This window comes from Passer domesticus, chromosome 9 (assembly GCF_036417665.1).
Source record: "Passer domesticus isolate bPasDom1 chromosome 9, bPasDom1.hap1, whole genome shotgun sequence".
Classification (NCBI taxonomy): Eukaryota; Metazoa; Chordata; class Aves; order Passeriformes; family Passeridae; genus Passer; species Passer domesticus.
The window spans coordinates 1368457-1390571 of NC_087482.1; the positions used below are offsets into that span (position 1 = coordinate 1368457).

At 45.9% G+C, this 22115-nt stretch overlaps 2 protein-coding genes and 1 long non-coding RNA gene across 5 annotated transcripts in view; all 3 read right to left on the minus strand.

Moving 5' to 3' along the window:
- Positions 1-22115, minus strand: part of LOC135308305 (uncharacterized) — a 624983-nt gene that overhangs the window by 462787 nt on the left and 140081 nt on the right. The window lies entirely within an intron of this gene.
- LOC135307515 (transcriptional-regulating factor 1-like) lies at positions 363-6112 on the minus strand. 3 transcript variants are annotated; one of them, XM_064431945.1, is made up of 5 exons: positions 5855-6112; positions 4278-4627; positions 2679-2767; positions 2062-2148; positions 363-573 (listed from the first exon to the last, which is right to left on the minus strand). In XM_064431945.1, the coding sequence occupies exons 2-5, from the start codon at positions 4534-4536 to the stop codon at positions 565-567; spliced, it is 444 nt and encodes a 147-aa protein (XP_064288015.1). In that variant the 5' UTR covers positions 4537-4627; positions 5855-6112; the 3' UTR covers positions 363-564. The 3 variants fall into 3 exon arrangements, 2 of the variants coding, with proteins under 2 accessions (XP_064288015.1, XP_064288014.1); XM_064431944.1 differs by lacking the exon at positions 363-573 and having other exon boundaries at positions 1146-2148; XR_010368257.1 differs by lacking the exons at positions 363-573; positions 4278-4627; positions 5855-6112 and adding an exon at positions 3102-3443 and having other exon boundaries at positions 1146-2148.
- On the minus strand, positions 9466-10504 carry LOC135307012 (uncharacterized). The gene is made up of 2 exons (XR_010367764.1): positions 10311-10504; positions 9466-10155 (listed from the first exon to the last, which is right to left on the minus strand). It is a non-coding gene; the product is annotated as an uncharacterized LOC135307012 (long non-coding RNA).

The window sequence follows — 22115 nt, forward strand, 5'->3', positions numbered from 1 at the left end:
GGAGGAAGCTCCACCATGATTTCATTGGCAGTAATGGGGACACGCCTCTGGAAGTGCTGCCAGCTGAGCCAGGGGCTGGGCCTGGGGGGGACTCATGTGCCCCCATTGCTCTCTCAGGGCAAATGCCGTGTGTGCAACACCAAGGAAATGTAATGAACACTGCCTCGGGGATTTCATACAGACAGAAAGGCCAAATGGAGCAAACTTTGGTTTAATGATAAAAACAGATTGTGTCTCAACAAAGACAAAATGTGAAAAGTTGAAGCATAGAAACACCGAACCTGTTACATTTATTGCTAAATCTAACACTACTAATACATCTTTAATAATAGTTATATATCTTAGCTAATAAACAAAGGGATTCCTATCATGTAAACTAATAGAAGAATAAACAATCCTAAAAACTTGAAAAACAATCTTATTTCTATCTAGTCCTGCAGACGCATAACTCTTGCTAGCCTGGGGCAAATGCAGGGCTAATTTGGCCTTTTCTTCTTGGGGAGAGGCTGTGCATCCTTGCGTGGGCGATGTCTTCTCCTGTGCTTGTTCCTCTCCTTGATGGTTTCAAACTCCCTGGAAGACAGGAAACAAACCATCCATTGTTAACTCCATACACACCATTAAGCCAAGTGCCAAGATCTCCCTTTTTGGATGAATTTCCATCTTTTCAGGCTGTGACAAATTGGTAAAGTGATCAGCACCATGAGTCTGATCTTGCTGGTTTCAATTCTTTGAAATGTCTTCCTCCTTTTGCTTCATCCTAGGTTTAATTGGATCAGCAGCATCAAAGCAAGCTTTGATGCATGTGTTCCTGTTTGTATGAACTGTGTCTTGTTGGGGCATGGCAAGGTTTCACTGGGAATGCTGGGTTTGAACGAAGCTGTTTGGGTTCCAAGTGGGCTGTAAGCTTGAGCAGGGCTGCCAGGGGCGATCCTGCAAGTGGCCTCAGCTTGCCCTGTGGTGCCTTTGGAAAGGGTCAGCGTGCTTTAGGCCAAAGGGGCAGCTGGGAGCAGAAGGAGGAGGAGCTTGCGCACCGTTGGCACTGCCCGCACGGAAAGGGGCCTCCCGCCGGCTGGGGCGGCTGGCACGGTTGGCAGCAGGGACACTCCGCGCTGCCAGCCCGCTTGCGGCTTCTCTTCCCTGTCTCCCCAGTCTCCTTCTTGGGAGGGCTTTTCCTCCTCTTCCGTTTGCCCGCAGTCTGGAAATCAAAGAATCCTTACTTATGCTTCCTTCCTTCCTTTTAGAAAGCTGGAATTCACAGCATCCACCCCAAAAATCTATTGGCCTAAGCAAATTCTTCCAAACCCCAAAGAGCTGAGAAAAGGGCTGGATATGGCAGTGGGCTGCGGCAGGCTGCCAACCATGGAGGTTGGAGGAAAATACTCCCCTTTACCACAGCTCTAAGGGGGTGGGATAAATACGTGGCTATCCATAGTTCTACATGTCTGATTTCTACCTCTCTGCCTAACATCTATTTATCTCTGGTTTTCCTCCCCACATGTCTAGGGCGTGGTTTTTACATTCAGTCACACTAGTGAAGACACATGATTACCCATTTTCTCCTACCCAAAATAATCTCTCTCTCTCCCTCTCTCTGTCTCTCTCTGTGAAGCAAATTGCTCTCTGCCAGTAAGGAAAGTATTAAAGGTGCCATGGCACTGGCAGCTCCTTTTTGGGGATACGCTGGGGTGCTACAAAAGATCTCTAAAATTTGGCAGCATCTCCATGAAGGCAGCCCAGATGGCTGATGTTAGCAAGCAGTGGGGAATGAAGGGTCTGATTGGAATCTGAGGGTGCCAGCCCTTGAGAAACCGATTTGTAGAGAGTCAAAGCCCATTTTGATGGTGGTGCTGCTTTGTTGGGTCAAAGTTGTGCTCCACAATTCCGTATTTCAGGGCAGCAGCACAACAAAAGTCTGGGCAGCACCTGCTGCGCCTCTCCCAGTGCGTGGGACCAAGGGAACCTGGCAAAGCGGCATGTGGTGTGGCTTGACAGCAGGGTTTGTCCCCTTCTGCCAGTTTCTTGACCCTGCTGGCATGTCTGGATTTTCTTCCCACTCACGTGAGCAAGAGTGCTGCTGGCAAGTTTCTGCTCTTTTTTCCAGCAGTAGTAGTACTCCACACACTGTGCCACAGTCTTACTCGGGATCTGTTGTGAAGAGCAAAAGAAGGAATCTGAAACAGCCGTCCTGTAGGGTGCATTGGAGAACAATGAGAATACAGAGTAAAGTAGGAATTAAAGTCACGGAGAAAATTGAGGAGGGTGTAAAATGAAATGAATATGCAGGAGTCAGAGAGGCATTATGCAATGTAATAAACCGAGTATTGTGCTACGTGGTGCCACATGTAATGCACAGATCAACATCAAGTCCCTCTAGCAGAGTTCTTCTTTGCCCCGTTCACTGCAGTTACCCCAGCACAAGGTGTTGTGGAAGCAGCAGCATATATGGGAGACAAGTCTAACAGAAGAGAGCTTTGTCTTCCAAAACAGCCTGGAGAGAAGGGCTGCAGAGGCCGGATCATCATTTTCACACAGGCCTTCCATGTCCTGTTCTGTGACTACTTTAACAGTTTTGGTACTTGAGAAGAGAGGGACATAGGTGCAGTATTTGGTACCAGCAATAATCAACATGTCCCTTCTGATGATCTGCCAAGGTGAGAAATGTCCTGTGGCTTTACCTGCTTCTGGATGAGATGGAAATCCTTGCCGTAGGTGTGGAAAGCCTTTTGGAAGGCCTCCTTCTCCTCAGGTGTCCATCTATCAGAGCCTGGCAAGAAAAAGCAGCAGCTGAATTGATCCCTCTAGCCACTTGAAGCAGATCCCACTGGATGCCGAAAGCAAGCTGGCGCCAGCCGTCATTCACGTGCGTGCATGTCTGCTCCCTCAGAAGGTGATGAAGACGAGAGCAGGCATTCCCCAGGGAAAAAAGCATGGAAAACACGTCAAGCTGAAGGAGTAGATGCTGGTGCTTTCCCTGTCCCCAGAGAAGGCGAGATCGTGTGCCGGTTTTAAGCACAACTAATTGAAGCAGAAATGCTTGACACGGCCATTAAGGGCACGGCAACATGTGTCAGTGAAGGAAGAAGCTGGGCTTGGGTTACCTGCATAATGATAATCAGCCAAGGGATGGCCTTGAGCTGTTGGAGGACCCCCTGAGAGCAACATCTCCAGAGCCTCCTGCAAGATGCAAAGGAAAAAGGCTTGAGCTGCCCCACAACACAAAAAAGGAGCCAAACCCCACCAATGCTGCCCTTCAGCCGCTTTGCTTCTTCAGCTGAGGATTCAGGCCACTGGCTCTCATATGGGTCAAAGATTGTGCTTTGCTCCCAGTCCCTCATTTTTGCTGCCCAGCCCTTGGCTCCTGCTCCCCAAGGGTAGCATTTTCCTCTCCAACTCCATGATTTTGCTCCTCCTGCATCCTGAATTGCCTTAGCTGACTGAGGCATCTGGGAATTGTCCCTCAAAATGTCTTCGAGAACACAGATCTCCAGGAGGTTTTCAAGGCAGCAGGCTGCAGGACCCTGCGGCGCTGCCTCCAGGAGAGATCTTGTCCCTGCTGGAGCCATTTGGGCTCAGCCCTGCCACAGCTGGACGAGACACAGCAGGCAGCGAGTGCTCTGCTGCTTGTGAACTCCCTTCTTCAAGGAGCAGCCAGGAAAGGCTGTCCCGCTGCCCGGGCCTTATCAATTCCCTGCCCACTCTTGCCCGCGCCCAAACAGCCGCTTCCTACCGGAACGCTGCCGCGAGCCTGGTGCAGGCAGTGCAGGGCGAGCTCCAGCTGAGCTGCTGCCCCGGGATGGCCACAGGAACTGGCCATGTCCAACAGTTCTCTGACTGCAAGCACAACAAAAACCCACCCAAAGTCAGCCTTGAGCCAACAAAGGGGAAGGCTTGCCATACAAGGCAGGAGGAAAGCACAAGAGCTAAAGCCTGCAGCTTGGAGAGCACGAAAAGGAGAGCAAAGCAAGGGGCAGCTGAAGCAAGGGCCCACCTAGTGCTGCCTCTCCCTTCCATGCAGCTTTTGTCATAAGGAGTGGGGGCCAATCTCCCCTCTTCCAGTGGCACATGCCTCTGACCCATTTGGAGAGCAGCACAGTTGCTCTTTTTCCTGCTCTGCTGCAGAAGCAGAGTATTGTCCTTACGCCTACCACTTCCACAAGGGAAGATGGGCATGACAAGGAGAGAAGCAGAGCCTGCCAAAAGCTGCCTTTTTACCCAAAAATCACCATTTTACATGCCCGACTATCTCAGGAGTTGAAGGAAAGCTAGACAGCTACCTCTGTCTGGTTTTTCCAGGTCAGGGTCGTCTTCCTCCAAGGGCTTCCAGACCAGGGTTGCAGGCTCTTCATCCTCACTTGGCGGCCCGGTCTGCAGCTCAGGGAGCTCGGCCTGAAAGTCACTGCCAACATTGATGTGTCTAGAGGAAGAAGGAGTAGGACGTAAGAAAGGCAAGTGGTCAAGAGACACCTGGCGTGCAGCCACAGCCTTGGACCAATCCCACCGTGACTCTGAAAGAGCAGTTGTCTTGCTCGCCATTCCTCAAGTTTGCTGTCCTTTAACCCTAGGCCAAAACTCACGGCTCAGTGTGGGCTCTTGCTTTCCTTTTCATTGTGCCTCTCCTTTCCACCTGAAAGAGATCAAAACAACGCTCCAGATAAAACTCATTCTGCCAAGATGTGTCGGTAGCCCTGCTTCTCATCCTCACCACTGAAAATCCCAAGCTCCTCTGTCCCAGCTCCTCTCCATCAGGTGTCATTGCTGCATTTTTCACTTGGAATTTCTGAGGCAGGTCCCTCTAGCAGTCTGCAGCTTGCTCAAGAAGGAAAGCTGAAGGGCAGGCACTAGAGTGCCTTGAGTCTTGGGGCCAGTGAGAAGAGCCAAGAGGATGCATGGAAGATGAACTACTGCAGGCTTGGGTTGGATGGAAGGCAAAGGTTCTTCAGCCAGAGGGGGCTTGGGCACTGGAACTGCCTCCCCAGGGAAGGGCTCCCAGCACCAAGGCTGAGAGAGCTCCAAAAGTCTTTGGACACTGCTCTTGGGCACAGGCTGGGATTCTTGAGGCTGTCCTGAGCAGGCCCAGGTGCTGGGCTCCATGATCTTTGGGAGTTCCTTCCAGCCCAGAAAATGCTGTGACACTGTGATTGTGTTCCTGAGAAGCACCACTCAAGAGGGCATCTCACAGCTGCCTCTGACCGTGAGGCAGAGCCAGCCCTACACACATTGAACAACACAGACAAATCTAGAGCAATATCTCTCTGGAAAAGAGATGCAAGGCAGTGGGAAAAAAATCAAAAAAGCTATGAAAATAGTATGTGTCTGTAAGTGATGTAAGTATGTGAGTATATAGGAATTGCTGAAACCAGATCATTTCTGAGGATGAAAGCCAGTACTGCAGACAAGCCCAGCAAACTGCTTCCATGCTCTGATGGGCAGGCATCCCAGAGGCGAAGTCCCATCCTTCTGGTTTTTCAAGCTTTGCAGGAGGTGTGACCAGAGTGAGGGCGTAGCAGGATTAGCGGACACTGAACCCCTGACCTCCTGCGGAATGACCAGTTGGTTTTGGGGTCACCACAACGTAGTTTTAGGACTTAAATGGGTGCCACGAAGTTTTACACAGGTCACCAGTGGACGAGAATCTGCAAGTGCACCGTGACAGCTCCCTACGTCCTCTATGGAAAAGTGTGTATTTCCCCTGGAGGCAGCATTATTCCTGGAGAAGTTGCAGCCTGCTTTCATGTGCAACCTTGTCTGGGGAAAGTGACCACACACCGTGTCTGTGGTGGTTGGTGGCAGAGCCAGCTGGAGCCTCCTGCCGTTCTGTGAGTGCTTTGGGGGCCCACGGGGATTTTCTTACCTTGCACAGTGCCAAAGTGCTGTGGGGATGCCTGGCAGTAGACGAGGAGATGAGGATGTCGCTGCAGAGGCCAGCTGTGGCGCCGAGTGCAGAAGGTGGCTGCTGAGGGACAGCCAGGAGCAGATGCTGCAGCTGCTGCTCCAGCGCTGCTCCACCAGTGTTCCACCAACGGCCGCAGGATCAGCAGACAAGGGCAGTTGCTACAGGCACAGCCCAACATTCCATGCAGAACCCCAGGGGAACCATGGGACAGAAACAGGGATAGGCCACCTTTGCCCCTTCTACTTCTTCTGCTGCAAGTTTGCTCTGAAAACTGAGGAGAAAAGCTCCCCACTGGGGCTTTTCTCCTCAGTCCTCTGGATGGGGAAAAGTAGAGCCGGGACAGCTCTGGCTCTCCTCTTTGCTTCTCTGTAAGGTGCCTGCAGCTGAACAGGCACAGGAGGCTGGCTCTGTCCAAGCGCCCATTCCACATTTCCTGCACTGCAGAACCAGGATGACTGGCTCTCCTCTGGCTCTGAGATGAGCTTGCAAATTGTTCTGTGCAGAACCAAGTGCAAAGCTTTCTGTCCAAGTGGCGGCATTCATCCTGCCCCCTTTCTCAATTGTCTGGTGCCCAATAATGTCACTTGATGTTTTCCCTCCTTTGGCCTGCTGAGCTGTCTCTCACCTCAACACTCCTTCCCTGAAACTTGGAGAAACGGGATGTTTCTCAGGAGAGCCGATGGGGACACACACACTGGGGCAGTGCACCAGCATTGCTGTAGTCAACAGGTCATGCAGAATTTCTAGGTCTCTCTTCCAGCTCCCTTGAAGAAGGGAGAATGTTCGTCTCTACTACTCTGGCATTCCTCTAAGGAAGGAACACCAAGAGAACGAACGGCTTTTCGACATGAACGGCTTTCGCCTTTGTTTGAATACTTAGATATGGTAAAACCCAGCCACTTGTACTGCTTCCCTGCCTAAGGTTATAGTAAAACAAATCTTGCTTCCTTCCCAGCAGACATCTTCCACACATATGCCCCCAACCTGCTGGGAAAACATCTGGAACAAGGCCCACTGCAATGCAGATACTTTGTAGGCTCCAGATCCCACCTGCACTGGCTCCAGCAGGCAAGGGCAAGCTTTGGTCGCTTCCCAGAAGCAGCCTGGCCATTCCCCCCTGCCTCGCCCCCTCGCCATCCTCCACAGCCCCTGCTGCCAAAGCCTTGCTAGGCAGAGCCATTTGCTGGGCTCGGTAAAAGAGTGACTTGGATTCTTCTTTGGTGCAAATACCAAAGCTGTGAGAAGTGAGAGGATCAGGTTCACAGCCGCTCTGCTTTAGCTAAGGACATTACTGGAGGCTCAGAGCCTGGTCCTTTAAAGAGAAACTGAATCTGAGCTACTGGTGTTTTCCTGGTGCATGTGGACATTTATTTTCTACAATCTCAAGATGATCCTGAGGTGTTCTAAAAAGTCTCTTTTCCCCAACTCAGCTGTCGAAAAAGGAGTCAGAAGTCTTCCGTTTTGTTCTCAAGTCTGTTTATTATTTCTTATCTAAAACATTCTCTGTCTGGCTTGCAGAGGTCTGTTCTGTACGTCAGTCTGAGGCACACTGCCCTCCCCCAGGGCTGGTGTTGTCTTTTATACTATAAACTACGTATTCAATATTTACAGTTATGTCCCAATACCTATCACCTGTGTTAGACAGTGACTTTCTACTCTAAACCAATCCCAAAGTGCCACCATCACCAAGAAGATGGAGGCTAGGAAGAAGAAGGGAGAAGAACAGGACAATGCCCAAATTCCTCCATCTTGTGCCCCTAGACCCCCATAGTCAAATTCTTCAAAATTCCACCTTTCACCCTGTGGCAACTACTGTTATGCTACTTAAACTTTTGTGACTTGTAATTCTTCATATAAAGTTGGTAATTTGCTCCCATGGGTTGAGATTGAATTCCCAAGTGTCTTTGGCTTCCTGCCAGGGTCTCCAAGCCCCTGACAGGATTTTGAGCCATCCAGGGCATCCAGAGGGATGTCCTGGGTTCTGACAGAAGAAAAGACTACATATGGGACTTATCCTTTATTTGACATGAAACAGTTTTCAACAGAAATCGGGGAAAAAAGCCTTTGAACACATCTTTACTTTGAAGAAAGGTGGCTGCAGCAGCAAATACTTACCACGACAAATAGGCATGAGCTGTCATTCTTTATGTTGTTATGTGTGCGTGAAATACTGTCACTAAGCCTCTACAAAACACAGAGTGCAATGGGAATCTCTATTTAATCTCCTCATCAGTACAACTTATGCTGGATTCTGAGAGACCTATTTAATTACTTTAATGCTTTGACCATTCCTGTGAATGTTCAAAAGCCATTAACCATGGCACTCAGACTCTGGCAGATATTTGGTCTTGAAGGAAAACTTTTTACTGAGTTTTTTCTTATGTCTTTTAAAACACACTGTGATCAGTTAATATCATGAGTTAGAAAGCCATAGCATGTCAAAAAGCACTATTGTAGCAAACATCTATGTAGTCAGAAAACGTCCTTTAGATAAAATCAGAATGTCCAAGGACTCTATCCTCTCCCTCTCTCTTTCCCTTGCCTCTTCTTTCTACCTTTCCCTTCCCTTTTCCCATTCCCTCTTCACTCCTACAGTCTCTTATATTCACAGAGAGAGGTTTCTATAACCTGTCCCCTTTAAAGGGATTTACCACCCCTTCATTAACTCTGCCAGATGCTGTTTGAAGGTGTTCTCTCCGTTCTCTGAGAGGCATCTCTACACCATCCTGCCCCTGCAGACACTCTGCCTTGGTGGCAGAGGCTGTCACAGCACTGCCAACAGCAACTGTGCAGCCAGAGCTGCAGAATCTGTCACTGCTGGCCTGAAAGTGCCAGCCCTGGATGGAAATATCAGCAGGAGCTCATGCTCGTCCTCCCCGTGCTGACAAATCCCTGCAATCCCTCCTGCTGTGCTCTGTGGCAGCACTGCCAGAGGAGGCAGAGGATGTGACACATCCTCAGGGACACCTCGGGCTGGCTCTGGGCAGCAGGACCTTCCCTTGGCCCATGCTCACTTCTGCAGACAGCTATGGCCATGAGCCTCTTGCTCATGCCTTGCTTTTTGGGGCAAATCCCTTCAGCTTTGCTCATTTAAGGCTCTGCAAGGGGCCAAAGACCCAACCCTCTTTTTCTGAAAAAGCAGATGGTGGGCAGTTCTTCAGCCCACAGAATTAAAAATAAATTCTTTTGACCCAAGTAGCCTCCAAGCACATATTTTGGGAAGGAATTACTTTCCCACACATAGTGCACTTTCCCTCTTTTACTGCTAACAAAATCCCAGTGTTTGATGCAAACAGCCCCAGGATATGTTCATGAATAGCTCATCAAATAGCTCACAATCAGCCCCTTGAGAAAAGCAAAGTGTGCTTTCTAATGTAACCAGTTAGTTTGAGTTTTGAATGTTTTGCATTTGCAACTGAGACCCTGTAAGCAATTCTAATTGTTGGCAGTAGGTGAGATACTTCTGAACAAAGAAATCAGTTTTACATGGCATTTACCTGGTCATACAAAAGAATGGATGTTTGGAGAGTGTGTTTTTATAATGTCATATGTTTAAGGTGGGACACACACAGTGTACAACATCTCTCCTTTATACTTTTCTTTTATAAATACATAGTTCTAAGAATTTATAACTTTTATTTGGCTTAAAAGATCAAAGACTCAGTAGTAAACACCTGTCAAGCCTCCTGGACCTCCGTTCTGGCCACCCAGGGCCATAGGGTGCTACTGCAATAGTTATTTTTCAGGCAACAGTAGCAAACATAGGCCCCAAGGCACCAACCTGCCCCCTTTCTGTATCATCAGCAATAGAAATTGGTTTTAAATTATGAGAATTTCCAACTCCCAAATGTCAAAAAGTATGTATTTTCACATGCAAACTATGATGGCTTTTGCTGATGTTTATAACATTTCACAGGGCCAAAGATGACTCAGATTTCTGAAGTTTTACAAAATAGAGATGCAAATGTCACAGGAAGCACAGCAAGGATGAAGGTTTAATCACCCTGAAAAAACCTCTCTTGCTGAAGTGTCCATAGAATCACAGCTTGATCCAGAGTGCACCGATAGCACCTTACCCTGTCCATGAGCCATCCTGGAAATGCAGAGCATGCCAGCCCCAAGTCTGGTTCTAGTGCCCGTTCTTATGCACAATTGTCTCCAAAATCTGCAGCAGCACAAGCCAAGGTGAGGGCAAAGCCCATTCTGAGGATGCCTTGGGGACCCTCCACGCCTGTTCCGAGCGCAGGGGACAGCAGGTTCTGCCACAGCAGCAGAAATTACATTATGTGTTAGTAAATGCAGCATTTAGAGTAGCAACTAAATAGTCCTATCTCAGAGTTAAATGTTCAATTCTTCATAAATGCAGTACCTAAACCAGTTAAATCCCACCTACACCCCAGACATCCACCTATACCTGCTTGTGTAAATTGTATTTTCCACTCCACTCCCTGGCCCTTCTCTCACCACAGTCCTCAAGCCCTCAACCAGGCACAAGCCAACTTCTCACCATGCTGTTAGTAATCACCTGCCCCACCCACAGCAGCTGTGCAGGTCCCTGACTGCTGGGAGAACAGACTTGAAATGCAGACCCCATCCTCCACCACAAAAAAAAAAAAAAAAAAAAAAAAAAAAAAAAAAAAAAAAAAAAAAAATCAAATTTTTCTAAATCATTTCAGACTAGTGAAAGATCAGGACATTGAGAGACTTGTTTATTACCTTCAGGCCAATCAAGATAAAGTTTATGTCCTTCTGTATCAAGGGAAGTCATGGCTTCATTTTGAAGCCCAGTTTTATGTTTTGTCAGCCCACTTTCCTTCCTCGTTTGTCCCTGCTCCCCAGGAGGCCACTCACTAGGCATATATAGAAATACCTGTGTCTGAAAACACATCTACATGAGTGCATGACTTGCACTGCAGCAGTTGAAGGCGTTGTTTTTATTGCACAAAGATCACAAACCTCTTCTAGAAGAACTGTAGAGTTCTTACTATGGGGCTGTAAGAACCCTGCCAGCACATCTGCTGCTAAAGCAACAATTCCAGCTTTGCAGTGGCTTAAGCGGGCTGAGACAGAATTGTTGCTCCATCAATGCGTAAACCACAACAAAGCAGTGGGGACAAGCCTTTGTTCCAAGTGTGACTGAAGCTTTGGGAAGCAGGTTTGCCTGCAGAGGGCACACAGAAGCAGGACACCTTTGCCTGCTGTGCACCTACAATTTCTACACCATCATTATCACTGCTCGGGTGACTGAGCAAGCTGACAGTGTGTGACAGATTGTCTGTCGTGTACAGAAAGTCACAGAAAGAAGAAGGGAGGGAGAAAACAGGGAAGATGACAATGCAAAAGATGTTGAAGGAGTGTGGCAAGGATTGAGGATTAAGAGACAGAAATAAAAAGAGACCATACCCCTAAACTGTCAAGTGCTGAGGAGAAACTGCAAGTACTTGCATACTTCAGCTCACCACCTGGACTTGCATGCCTTGTCCACATTACCATAATTTCAATAATTTTGATTCCTGGAGAAGCTGCCAGGTCCCCAGTACGAGTCCTACCTCCCTTCCAGCAGTCTCTGTCTGGGCAGAGTTGAAAATACATCAGGGATTATCTTTTACTCCATAAGCATTCAAGACAGCCAGAGAGGTTCCAGGAAAAGGCCATAGTGAGTGCCCAGAACAAAGAGATTTTAAGCAAGTGGAAGAAGGGAGTATTAATTGAGCATCACAGTTATATGTTGGGGTATAACCTTTCAAATATTTGTTGCTTTTGAAATAGAGATTTTTGGAGTTCACTTGAGTTAGCAATATGAATTAAGCATTTAAATTTTAGCTTGTAGAATTAAGTGTTGATTTTTTTCCTTTTACTTAAGAAATCATGGATGTAATTATCATGCCAGGCAAGAACAGGCGGGGCCAGGGGTTGGATATGCATGAAAAGGTTGAGCAATGTCATCTATATGGAGCACCTTTGTGAATAAAAGATTGAGCTCAGACCAGGGCTCAGGGCACAAGTTTTCAGGAGAGCTATCTCGCTTGTGCCAGGTGCTGACAATACAGACCCACTTCATAACTACATCAGATTGTGGAGTCTATTTATTCCATCTATGGCTTCACTTTTCTACTGAAAACTGCAGGGGAGAAAGCCCAGGCAGAAAAGGGAAGGAGAAGCCATGTAAACAAACCCATAGCTCTATACAAGGACAGAAGCAGATTTCATCTTCACCAAGCTGAAAAGAGTGGTTTTATTAGAAAAAAAACAAAAGCAAAAATACCCTAACATCATATATATTCTCCCACCACATTCAGACATTACAACAATAAAAATGCACTATAAAACCACTGCATTAAATTGGTGAGTTAGGAAAAATAAACAGGGCACAGGTTAATCTATATAGCTCTTCGGAAAGATGAGCAATTACAATCTGCACCCCAGCTCATGCTCAGTATTTACTATAATCTTAAATAACAATAAAGTCAAACACAACAGAAGACTGATGTTCCTACCTTCTGCTTCCAAACACAGCCACGGGTGGCAGCAGCTACCATGAGCTCCATTCTCCTGAGCTCACAGCGCAGCGCAGCTGTTCCAGCCACACCAGCACGGGACTGGCCGCAGGTTGTAGAGCCCGTGCCTGAGCCAGGATCAGAGCACGTTTCCTCTCAGGTAATGGGAGCCCCGTGCTCTTCCACAGCTTCTCCACCTTCTCCAGGAGCAAAGCAAACCCCACCACAGCTACAAAAGCTGATGCTTATCAAAGTTTTCCCTTAGCAGCTTGGAAGAGCCAACTCCCGCAGACTCCGCAGAGCGTCCGTCCCGGAGAGCCAGCCACAGCTGCCCTGCTCTCCTTTCATCAGATCTGGGTGACACCCACCCACAGCCATTGAAAAGGGTCATTCCCAGCCTGGGAGCCAGGCGGGTCTAAGCAGCGAACAGTGATGATCATTAGAATCACCTGAGTAACAGCTGAGGTGACTTAGCTCCCTGCTTTGGACAGGCCCCTTTGGTGTCCTTGTGCAGTGGGGCAGTCCCTGCCCCGGCACTGGCAGGGCTGGAGGGCAGCTGGGAGCCTTTCCCAGCGCCTGGCAGCTTCTGCAGCTTTGGCAGCTGGGGCATGTCTTGTGTCTTCTGGAAACCTGCCACCACAGGGGGATCCTCAGGTAGCCTCGGGCTGGCATCTCTGATTTTTTTTGCAGTTCTTTTGTTTGTCTTAGGTCTGAGATCAACAAAAGGGCTTTTCCCACAACTTGCAAGCCGCTAAGTGAAATAATCTCGTTAATTCACCAAACACAATATTGCTGCCCCAAAGCAAGAACACACAGGCCAGAAATATGTCCATGCATGTGAAAAACACATATGAAAACTGATAAAGTTTAATAAAGGACAACAGGAAACAAGGACCATAGCGCAAAGGTTATTATGGCTGGATGCATCTGGGCACTCAGCCAAGCCCACGCTGTGTGTTGCATGAAGATTGCTGCATATGCATAGACCCTTATGCGTAGCAAACTTTAGTTTACATGTTCCAAGAATTGTTTTGCATGGCTCCTCCTGTGTCTTAGAGCATGCATATTCCTTGGTTGTGGTTTTAGTCCATTCTTACCACCTCCAATTTTTGGACCTTGGTCCGCACCATCTTCAGACAGTGAGTGCTGACAGTGGGCACATCTGTAGCAGGTGTCTTCTTTCTATGTTCATTGGATGTTATCCCATTTAAGTAGGCATTTGAACACAAGCATACTTCTATCAGCTATTTCACTACTATGTCTAAGCCTAATTAAGAACTGAAATAAAAACTATATCTTTATAAGAAAGTTACTTTAACATCACACATATAAAATCTATTTTAATATTTGCAAAAAGCCAATATTAGAATATTATATGTATCTATAACAATCTATTGATAATATTGCTGAAAGAAGGAAAACTTTTCTAAATACCTAGTGCCTTTGGTAATCGCTAAAGGTAATGTAGCTTGGGCTCTACTACTGTTTACTCATCTTTCTATTGCACAGAAATCTTGGATACTTTAGTGTGTAGATCTGTATTTATGACATTCTCTGAAATGGAAGTGAGAGGAGAAATGGGCTAAATTCAGATATCTGAAGTTATGTCTGAACATTTGCTGAGGTAAATCAAAGACTAAAGGACAGCTACCCTTTGTGAAGAATGCCAGAGCAAGTTAAAATATGTATTAACAGGCATAATCAACACACTAGAATTAAAAGAGCATCTCCACCAGAAGAGAGAGTCTATAAAATCACACTCTGCATCAAGAAAACATAATGTCTATCACTACATGGATTTGTTGCTTTGCACGCCCCTCTGCCAAGTGCAAGGGGCCTCAAGGACTGAAAGCACAGGGAGCCAAAGGGAGACAGCTGCACCTACGTCACTGGGGGCTCCTTGGGAAGCAGTTTCCTTGAGAATCAAGCTCCTCTCCTCCAAAGGCACTTCCCCAAATGTCTGCATTTCCCGGGAAACACCAACACACACTTCAGAAACCCTGGCAAGGCTGAATTCCTTATGCTCCTTGCAGCACAGGCGCTCCAGCTCGAGCTCATCTTCCTTCCCCCGGCTCTGTGTCACTTCCTTCCCCACGCCCACGTGTCGCTTTGGGCACGCAGCCCCGGGCCCCTACAAACACGAGCTGCCCGCTGCCTCTGCACGTGCCTGAACTCCTGCCTGCACTCACGGCAGCAAAACCAGGCTGTTCCCAGCCAGGGAGCGGAGCCCTGTTCCCACAGGAGGCTCTGGTCAGTCCCTTGCAGGACGCTCCGCTGTGCACGCAGCACTTCTCTTGCCCGCCCAGAATGCTCCTGGCACAGCAGAGCACAAGCTGGCCGGCTCTGGGCTCAGCACTCACCAAACACGGGCACAGGAAGACGCAGTGGCTGTTTTGCAGCCATGCCCAAGACAGCTGGGAAGGGTCCCCTGCCTCTGGTCTCACTTGGTTGGCTTTCTGAGTGGGCCTGAGGCAGGGGCTGCGATTCCTCACTTGTGGGGAGAGCAGAGCTGCCAGAAGCGCACCCAGCCTGCAGGCACTGCCTGACAGCGCTGCGGCCACTGGGACGCTCGCGCCTCTGAGTCACAGCCACTGCACTGCTGCTGCTGCTGCTGCTGCTTCATTTGCTTTGAGGCACACCCAGAGCTCACTGTTAGGCCACCATGGTCTCTGGTTCTGCCCTCTTCCTGTCCCTGTGAATGCATGGAGCATTGCTGTGCTTTCAGCAAGCTCTTGGGGAGAACTTCCAGCATGGCAAGCTCCTCTGCCCTTGGTGGATGCTTGCCATAGAAGAGCATACTCAAGCTGGCTCTTCAAAAACCCAGGGTCCTTGTTCCCTTCAGCATGCTCAGCACGACCTTCAACTCCATGGTGCTGTGCAACTGGAGCAGCAGGACAGGGACCTCTGCAGCCTGAGCTGCCCTTGTTCCTCTCTGCCCGTGCACAGACGACAGCGTGGAAGAGAACGGCAGCAGGGCCCTGCGTGTCCCCGGGCTCAGGATTTGTGCTGCTTCAGCTCCACAGAGGGAACCACAGGTGAAGTGAAAAAGCCAAAGTGTTTATTAAGGGAAGGCAAAGCAAAGGGGTGAACTGGGAGGGAAAAACGTGGATGGGCAGGGCGTGGGGGCTGGAGGGAGGGAGCTGCCAACAGGGAGGGAGATGGCAGGAGCTCCTGGAGCTTGCCACAGGCTCAGCTGTGACCAGCAAGAGCTGGGCTTGGAGCTGCAGCTGGTCCCCTCTGCTCTGCAGGTGCTCCCATCTTCAGTGGGAACTGGGGGTGGCCAAAGGACACTGGATCTTCTGAGCCTGCAGATGAAGTTTGGCAGATCTTGTGCTGAACATCAGCTGGACAAATTGCTTTATAAAGGAGGGGCTTTATTAGCTCAGGGCTCGAAGGGCTCGAAAAGGGAGGAACAGAGAATAAAAAAGTCTTGACTAGCATTGATTTGTTTGTTGTTTGTTTTTTAAAATTTTCTGGTCTCTTGATAGCTTAAGAGTTCCAGTCTATCTATTTTTTACATTTCTTTGTTTTGATTATTTGTTTTTCTGATCTATGGAAATCTATAATATCTTCTCAGCTTTTTTTTTTTGTTGTTGTTGTTGTTTGTTTGTTTGTTTTGTTTGTTTGTTTTGTTTGTTTGTTTGTAATCTACATCATGACTGCCATGGTAAGTTACTTACCAGACAACAAAAACTTTATGCACTTTGTGTTTGCACTGCTGGAAGCTGTGTCAGCTGTGTCATGCTCCTTGTGTGCCCATAAGATGTGACAAGGAGCAGCTGTAGTGGATGTCAAAGGAGTGCAAGGAGGGGTGGAGGAATCAATTTGCATTCCTTAGAAAGAAGGGAAACAGAAGTACTGAGATGCTTTACACTACTTCTGTGATGGGTTTCTGGCATATTGTAATACAATTATCTACAAGCAGGAAATCAGCAGGCTGCTAAAAAATGACAGCAGAGAGCTGAATACCCCTAGTGCTGAAGGGCAAGGGATTTAATTTGTTCCTATGTTGGTAGGGATCTCATTCTGTGATAAGGTAAAGAAACAAATTGCAAGTAAAATAAATCTGTGCACATCCGTATTGAGACACTCTGACTGGCAAGGTGTCTGGATGTTGTATGCATAAGAATCTCTAACCAAATACCAAATTCTAATTGACTTTCACAAGTGAATTCATACTGGATTTCACAAAGGCAGTTGTCAATGCTCTGCAGGTAAGCAGCTTCTTGAATTAGGAGAAACTCGCTCACTATTCTGAGCAGACTGCATTCTGAAAGTGCAGGTGAAAGAGTTAAAAAATCCCATCAAATACCACTTAGCAGAGAAAGGATTTCTAAAAATTGCATTGTAAATAGAAGCATATTTTTCTGATTTTACTTTCATTGTTCTGTAAAATTAGGATGACTTTTATGAATAATGAAGAAATGAATTTCTGTTTATTGAACATAAGAAATTCTTTTTTTCTTTACAAATGCCTGCATAGATTAAATACTATTTCTATATTTCAGAAAGCTGTGGGAGAGCTGTGGAGAGTTCTGTTTAAATCACCCCAAGTGATTTCTAAATAACTTCTAAATTGTTTAAATCACCTCCAGCCCATCAGAGAGGAAACTCTTTTTGTTAGAGAAGCAGCTAACTCTGTCTTTTCATACTTGAAATATCTGATGCTTTGAATAATACGTGACATTTGAATGCTGATTTTGCACTTGGGACCCAGATCATCTACCAATCTTTAGGGATATTGGGACCTGACATCCATCTCAGCAGCTTGCTTTATGCAGTAACCAGCTGCAAGCAACTTAAAGAACATCAGCTGTGAGAGTCACTCCTAAAACTTCCTGTCTCCAAAGTTAAATTATTTAAACAAATACTACAGTTTTTTAATAAGATGTAAAATGTATAAGGAAGCTTTCAGAATGGCTTATTGAGATATAAATTGTCTGTGATTGACTGGAAATACACCTAGGTGCTGTGATGGTACCTTTTTGCTATGGAAGTGTGAGCCTGTTGTTACTCAGGAATGACAGACTTCATTGTCAGGAACAAGAGGTTCCATAGAGCAAGGAGTTTCCAACAGTGCAAACCAGCACCAACCATTTTGCAAGTCAGGACAGCCTTCAGTCATGTTTGTTTCTGAGTTTCATATTGGATGCTCTCATGACTGTTTTCTTTTCACGGACTCATCTGGAAAATGTGGAGATCTTGAGCTGTTTACACCGACTAATCCCTCAGGCTAGAACTACAGCAGAAAACAATGCATGTGACAGACTCCTTAATCCTTTTATGATCTCCATCTTTAATAGGCATCCTGATGGCACACAAGAAACCTGACTGCAGAGTAGTCATGCATACAGAGCACATGTCACTAGTTGCTCAAAAGTGGGCCTGTGGGTATTTCAGAAGGAGTGGGTGGGTGTTTTCTATATCACATGCATGTGACAGCTCTCTTCATGTAGTAGGTGAATGCAGTAACTGATGTTCCACCACTAACATTTGTTTAATGTAGTCAAAGAAAAGCGTTTTTTTTAACATTATTTGTTTCTATGTATTCTACTCTGTGTCGTAATGGATTCTGAAGGCCATAGTGACTTTTTGGTCTGTTTTTTTTTTAAGAGGTCCAATAGCACAGTTAACACAGTTTAATTATTTCTCCATGTAAGAAATTTCACTCCATTTTCCGCTTTCCACATTCATTCAGTTTATTTTCATCAGGTGCCAGCTTGCTGTCCAGCAAACCAATCTCATTCCATATTGGTTTGTGATGAGGCCACAGGGCAAAACAATGCAAAAAGAATAGGAAAAAAGTGGCCAAGAAAAGAGAAGCCCTTGACCTCCTTCCTTTATGTGGCAACCTCGTTTGGCTGAAAGAGAAGTGTTGTAGTATAGATGAAAGTAATTGCTCTAGTACAAGAAGTATAAATTTATTTCTAGCTCCTCTCAGTGTGGAATTTGTGTGCTAGATTTGTATAGTTAACACTTTGTGACAGGAGTTATGATTAAGCAGAGAATATTTTCTAGTTGAAAAACTCGCGTGACCGATAGCTGGTGAAAACCCAACACAAGCAGAAAGTTTGTTTGGCCACCCTGTCTTAATAGTCTCACTCCTGAGTGAAATTGGCAAAATGAAGCCAAGATCTTTCCAAAGGCTAGGGCCTGTTTATTGAAAGTCATGACAAGCTCAGAGGAGAGCCCAGGGTGAGCCTGGGACCTGGGCGGCAAGTCCGAGTTCCAAGCTAACAATGCTGCGTGCTGCACAGTGTTTCCTTGGACACGGGCTGGGCAGAAAGACCCAGGTGCTCAGCACCCGGGGCTTTCAAAGTCTCTTAAAGCCACAGGAGTGATGCGCTCTCAATCCACCTGTTGCTTGCTCCTTGTCTTGGTTGTTGCTTGCTCCATAAGATGGTGCATCTCTGGCCAATCATTCCAGAGTTCCGAGGCTTCATTGGCTGGCTGGTCTTGCAATCATGTTTCATATTAATGTCATCATCTCATGAGGCAGTTTTCTAGAAAATTCCCTCACCCAGATCTCACCACCCCCACTCTACTGGGCATGCATTCCTATTTCAGCACATTTAACTCCATAACTTATTACTCTATAACTTATTACGTAAATTAAGTGTAACAATTTATTGCATTAATTAACAATTCATGGCCCCACCTACAAAAGCTAACTTTATTTATAACCCTACTGCCAAGAACTTGGAGCTCTGCTCCTGTGCCTTTCTTGGCAGGGCTCCTGGGGCAGCTGGTTACTGTGCCAACACTACCTGTTCTTCTGTATCAGATACAGGAGTGATGAGAGAAAAAAAGAAAACACAGTCTAAAGCAGAGCTCCTGAAGAAGGGACAGCCACAGTGTGTCCTTTTGTTGTTCAGAAGCTTCTCACCGTCAGGGAAGGGAGCAAACCACATCAAAACCTACCACTTTAAAGCTGAACTGGAAATCCGATCATCCTCTTGTGGTATTCGCATATTCTGTGGACAGAAAGAGACTTCATTCTGTGCCAGGATTTTCCTGAGAAGCTGTGAGAAAGCTCAGAGAAAACAATTCTTCTCTTAATCTTTGCACCTGTTGTTGTGCACATGTGGAATGTGTTCTGGAGGTTGTTTACCAAAAGATAGTTTCCTAATTGGACTCTGGTGCTGGTGTTGGATTCCTTGACCAGTTGGATCCAGTGTGTTGGACTGGCTGGCAATGGAGATGGGTTTTTCCTAGTAGTATAGTGTAGTAGTGTAATATAATATAGCATAGCTTAATAAAGCAATTATTCAGCCTGTACTATACTATAATATAGTATAGCTCAATAAAGCAATTGCTCAGCCTTCTGCAGTCATGGAGTCAATGCACATTATTCCCCCCATTCGAGGGCCCCCTGCCACACAATAATCCTATAAGGATTGATCAATGGCCTTTAACAGAGAAAAAATTAAATATCCTTAAGAGATTGGTAAAGGAGCAATTACAGGTCCAAGATCACATCACACCCATGAATAGTCCCTGGAATTCACCAATATTCCTCATCCACAAGAAGACATCGGGCTCCTGGAGGTTGCTTCATGACCTGAGGAAGATGAATGGAGTGACTGAAGACATGGGACCTCTTCAGCCTGGACTTCTTTCTTTAAAAATGTCACATTAAAAATGTGACTTTATGGTCTCATTTTTCAATGGGACCTTTCTGAGCGATATCCTTTGTTGAGAATAGAATGGGTTTTTCTTCCCTACAGGTTCCAAAGACTAGTTTTACAGTGTTAGGGATGATAGCACAAATTGTCGTTAAGGCCAGAACAAGATTGTTCAGTTTAGCAAGTCAAGAATTTGCAGTTATCTATTTACCACTGAAAAAAAGATTCTCTTGATTGGGCAATGCAAAATTCTGATGATTTACAATATGCATTATTAAATTTTACAGGTATTTGTTCTGTTCCTTACGTGGCTCACAAATTATTGCAAGCAAAATTGAGTTTTAGAGAGGAACCTATGTTAAGTGAGGAACCTTTAAATGCAATAACTCTCTTCCCTGATGGATCTGGGAAAAGTCATAAATCAGTTGTAATTTGGTTGAACCAAACATCTAAAACCTGGGAATCAGATTTTCTAATAATAGAAGGATCACCTCAGATTGTTGAGCTTGCTGCTGTGGTTCAGGCTTTTCAGCTCTTCCCACAACCTTTTAATTTAATCAGAGATTCTGTTGCTAATGTGGTTAAAAGATTAGAAGGATCAGTTCTAAAGGATGTTAGTAATGACACTTTATATTGTTGGCTTCCCTGTCTTTATACATCATTGCAATATAGAACTAATCCATATTTTGTTTCTCACATCAGGGCTCATTCTTCACTTCCTGGATTTTTAGTGGAAGAAAATGCGAGAGCAGACAAACTGGGAATGCTTATTTCAAACACTCTGCAAAACATTTTTGAACAAGCAAAACTGAGTCATGTCTTTTTTCACTCAAATGTGCAAGCACTTGTGCGAATCTTTCAAATTTCTAAAAGTCAGGCTAAAGCTATCATCAGTACTTGCCCTGACTGCCAGCTTGTGCAGCCTCCTGTTTCTACAGGAGCGGTCAACCCGCAGTGTTTGCAGAGCCTGCAGTTATGGCAAATGGATATCACTAAATACCTTTCCTTTGGTAAATTTAAAAATACTCATTTTTCAGTAGACACATTCTCTGGTGCAGGTTTTGCTTCTCTTCACACAGGTGAAACAGGTAATTGTGCTTGTCAACATTTTTTGCAAGCTTTTGCTTCATTGGGTGTGCCCCAAAAAGTAAAAGTCTGCAATGGTCCCGCATACATATCTCAAAAATTGGCCACATTTTTAAAGGATTGGACTGTTTGTCACCATTCTCCCACAAGTCAAGCAATTGTTGAGAGGACACATCAGACATTAGAACACATTCTTGATCAAGAATGAGGGGGGGAGTAGAGATCACACCACAGATGAGATTGAACAAAGCTTTATATATTTTTCATTTCTTGAACTGCTCTGTTGCAGAACCTGATCCACCAATTTTTAGGCATTTTTCAAATAACACTCAGGCGCAACGAAAAGAAAATCCCCCTGTTTTAATTAGAAACCCTGGGACAGGACAAATTGAAGGTCCTTTCTGATTAACCACTTGGGGCAAAGGGTATGCTTCTGTCTCTACAGGTGCAGGAATTAAGTGGGTCCCAGTGAAAAACATCAAACCATATCACACCCCAGAAGGTGTTGATGAGTCCAAGACTGTAGAAGCAAGTACACAGACGTGAGCTGAATAGAGGGATCACGTGTCACACCTGACATTCCTTGTTCATCCCTGGGACCTGCAAACTCTGATTTTATGCTGTTTATAAATGTGTCAATTGTTGGTTTTGTAGAGCTTTTTTGGCAAAAGTGTGGTTTTTGTTTTGTGACGTTATAGATCCCCTCTATTGGGTTTTCAAAAGTGAAGTTTTTATTAAAGGTCAAAAGCAAAGTTTTTAAATTGAGGAAGATATGGGAGGTTCTTTTGCCAAAAATTAGCTCACTAAAAGAATGGAGCAAAATTGAATGATACACTGATGTTGGTTGTTTTTAATTGTTTAACAATTTAACAAACTAATGCCAATATCACTGCAATAACACAGTGATATTAAACAGATGTTAAGATCTGTTTAGTATCACTGTTAAACAGATGTTAAGATTGTTGGGCATGCTACCCTTTGAAATAGAACAGCTGTTGATTTTTTCTTTTT

Bases quoted from the DNA above. Each gene is read 5' to 3' on its own strand.
- LOC135307515 (XM_064431944.1), bottom strand. From the start codon at position 4,536: ATGGCGAGCAAGACAACTGCTCTTTCAGAGTCACGGTGGGATTGGTCC. The intron at 2,768-4,277 runs GTAGCTGTCTAG...TTTTCTTGCCAG, and splicing joins CCTGGAAAAACCAGACAGAG to GCTCTGATAGATGGACACCT. The intron at 2,149-2,678 runs GTAAAGCCACAG...TCTTCACAACAG, and splicing joins TCCATCTCATCCAGAAGCAG to ATCCCGAGTAAGACTGTGGC.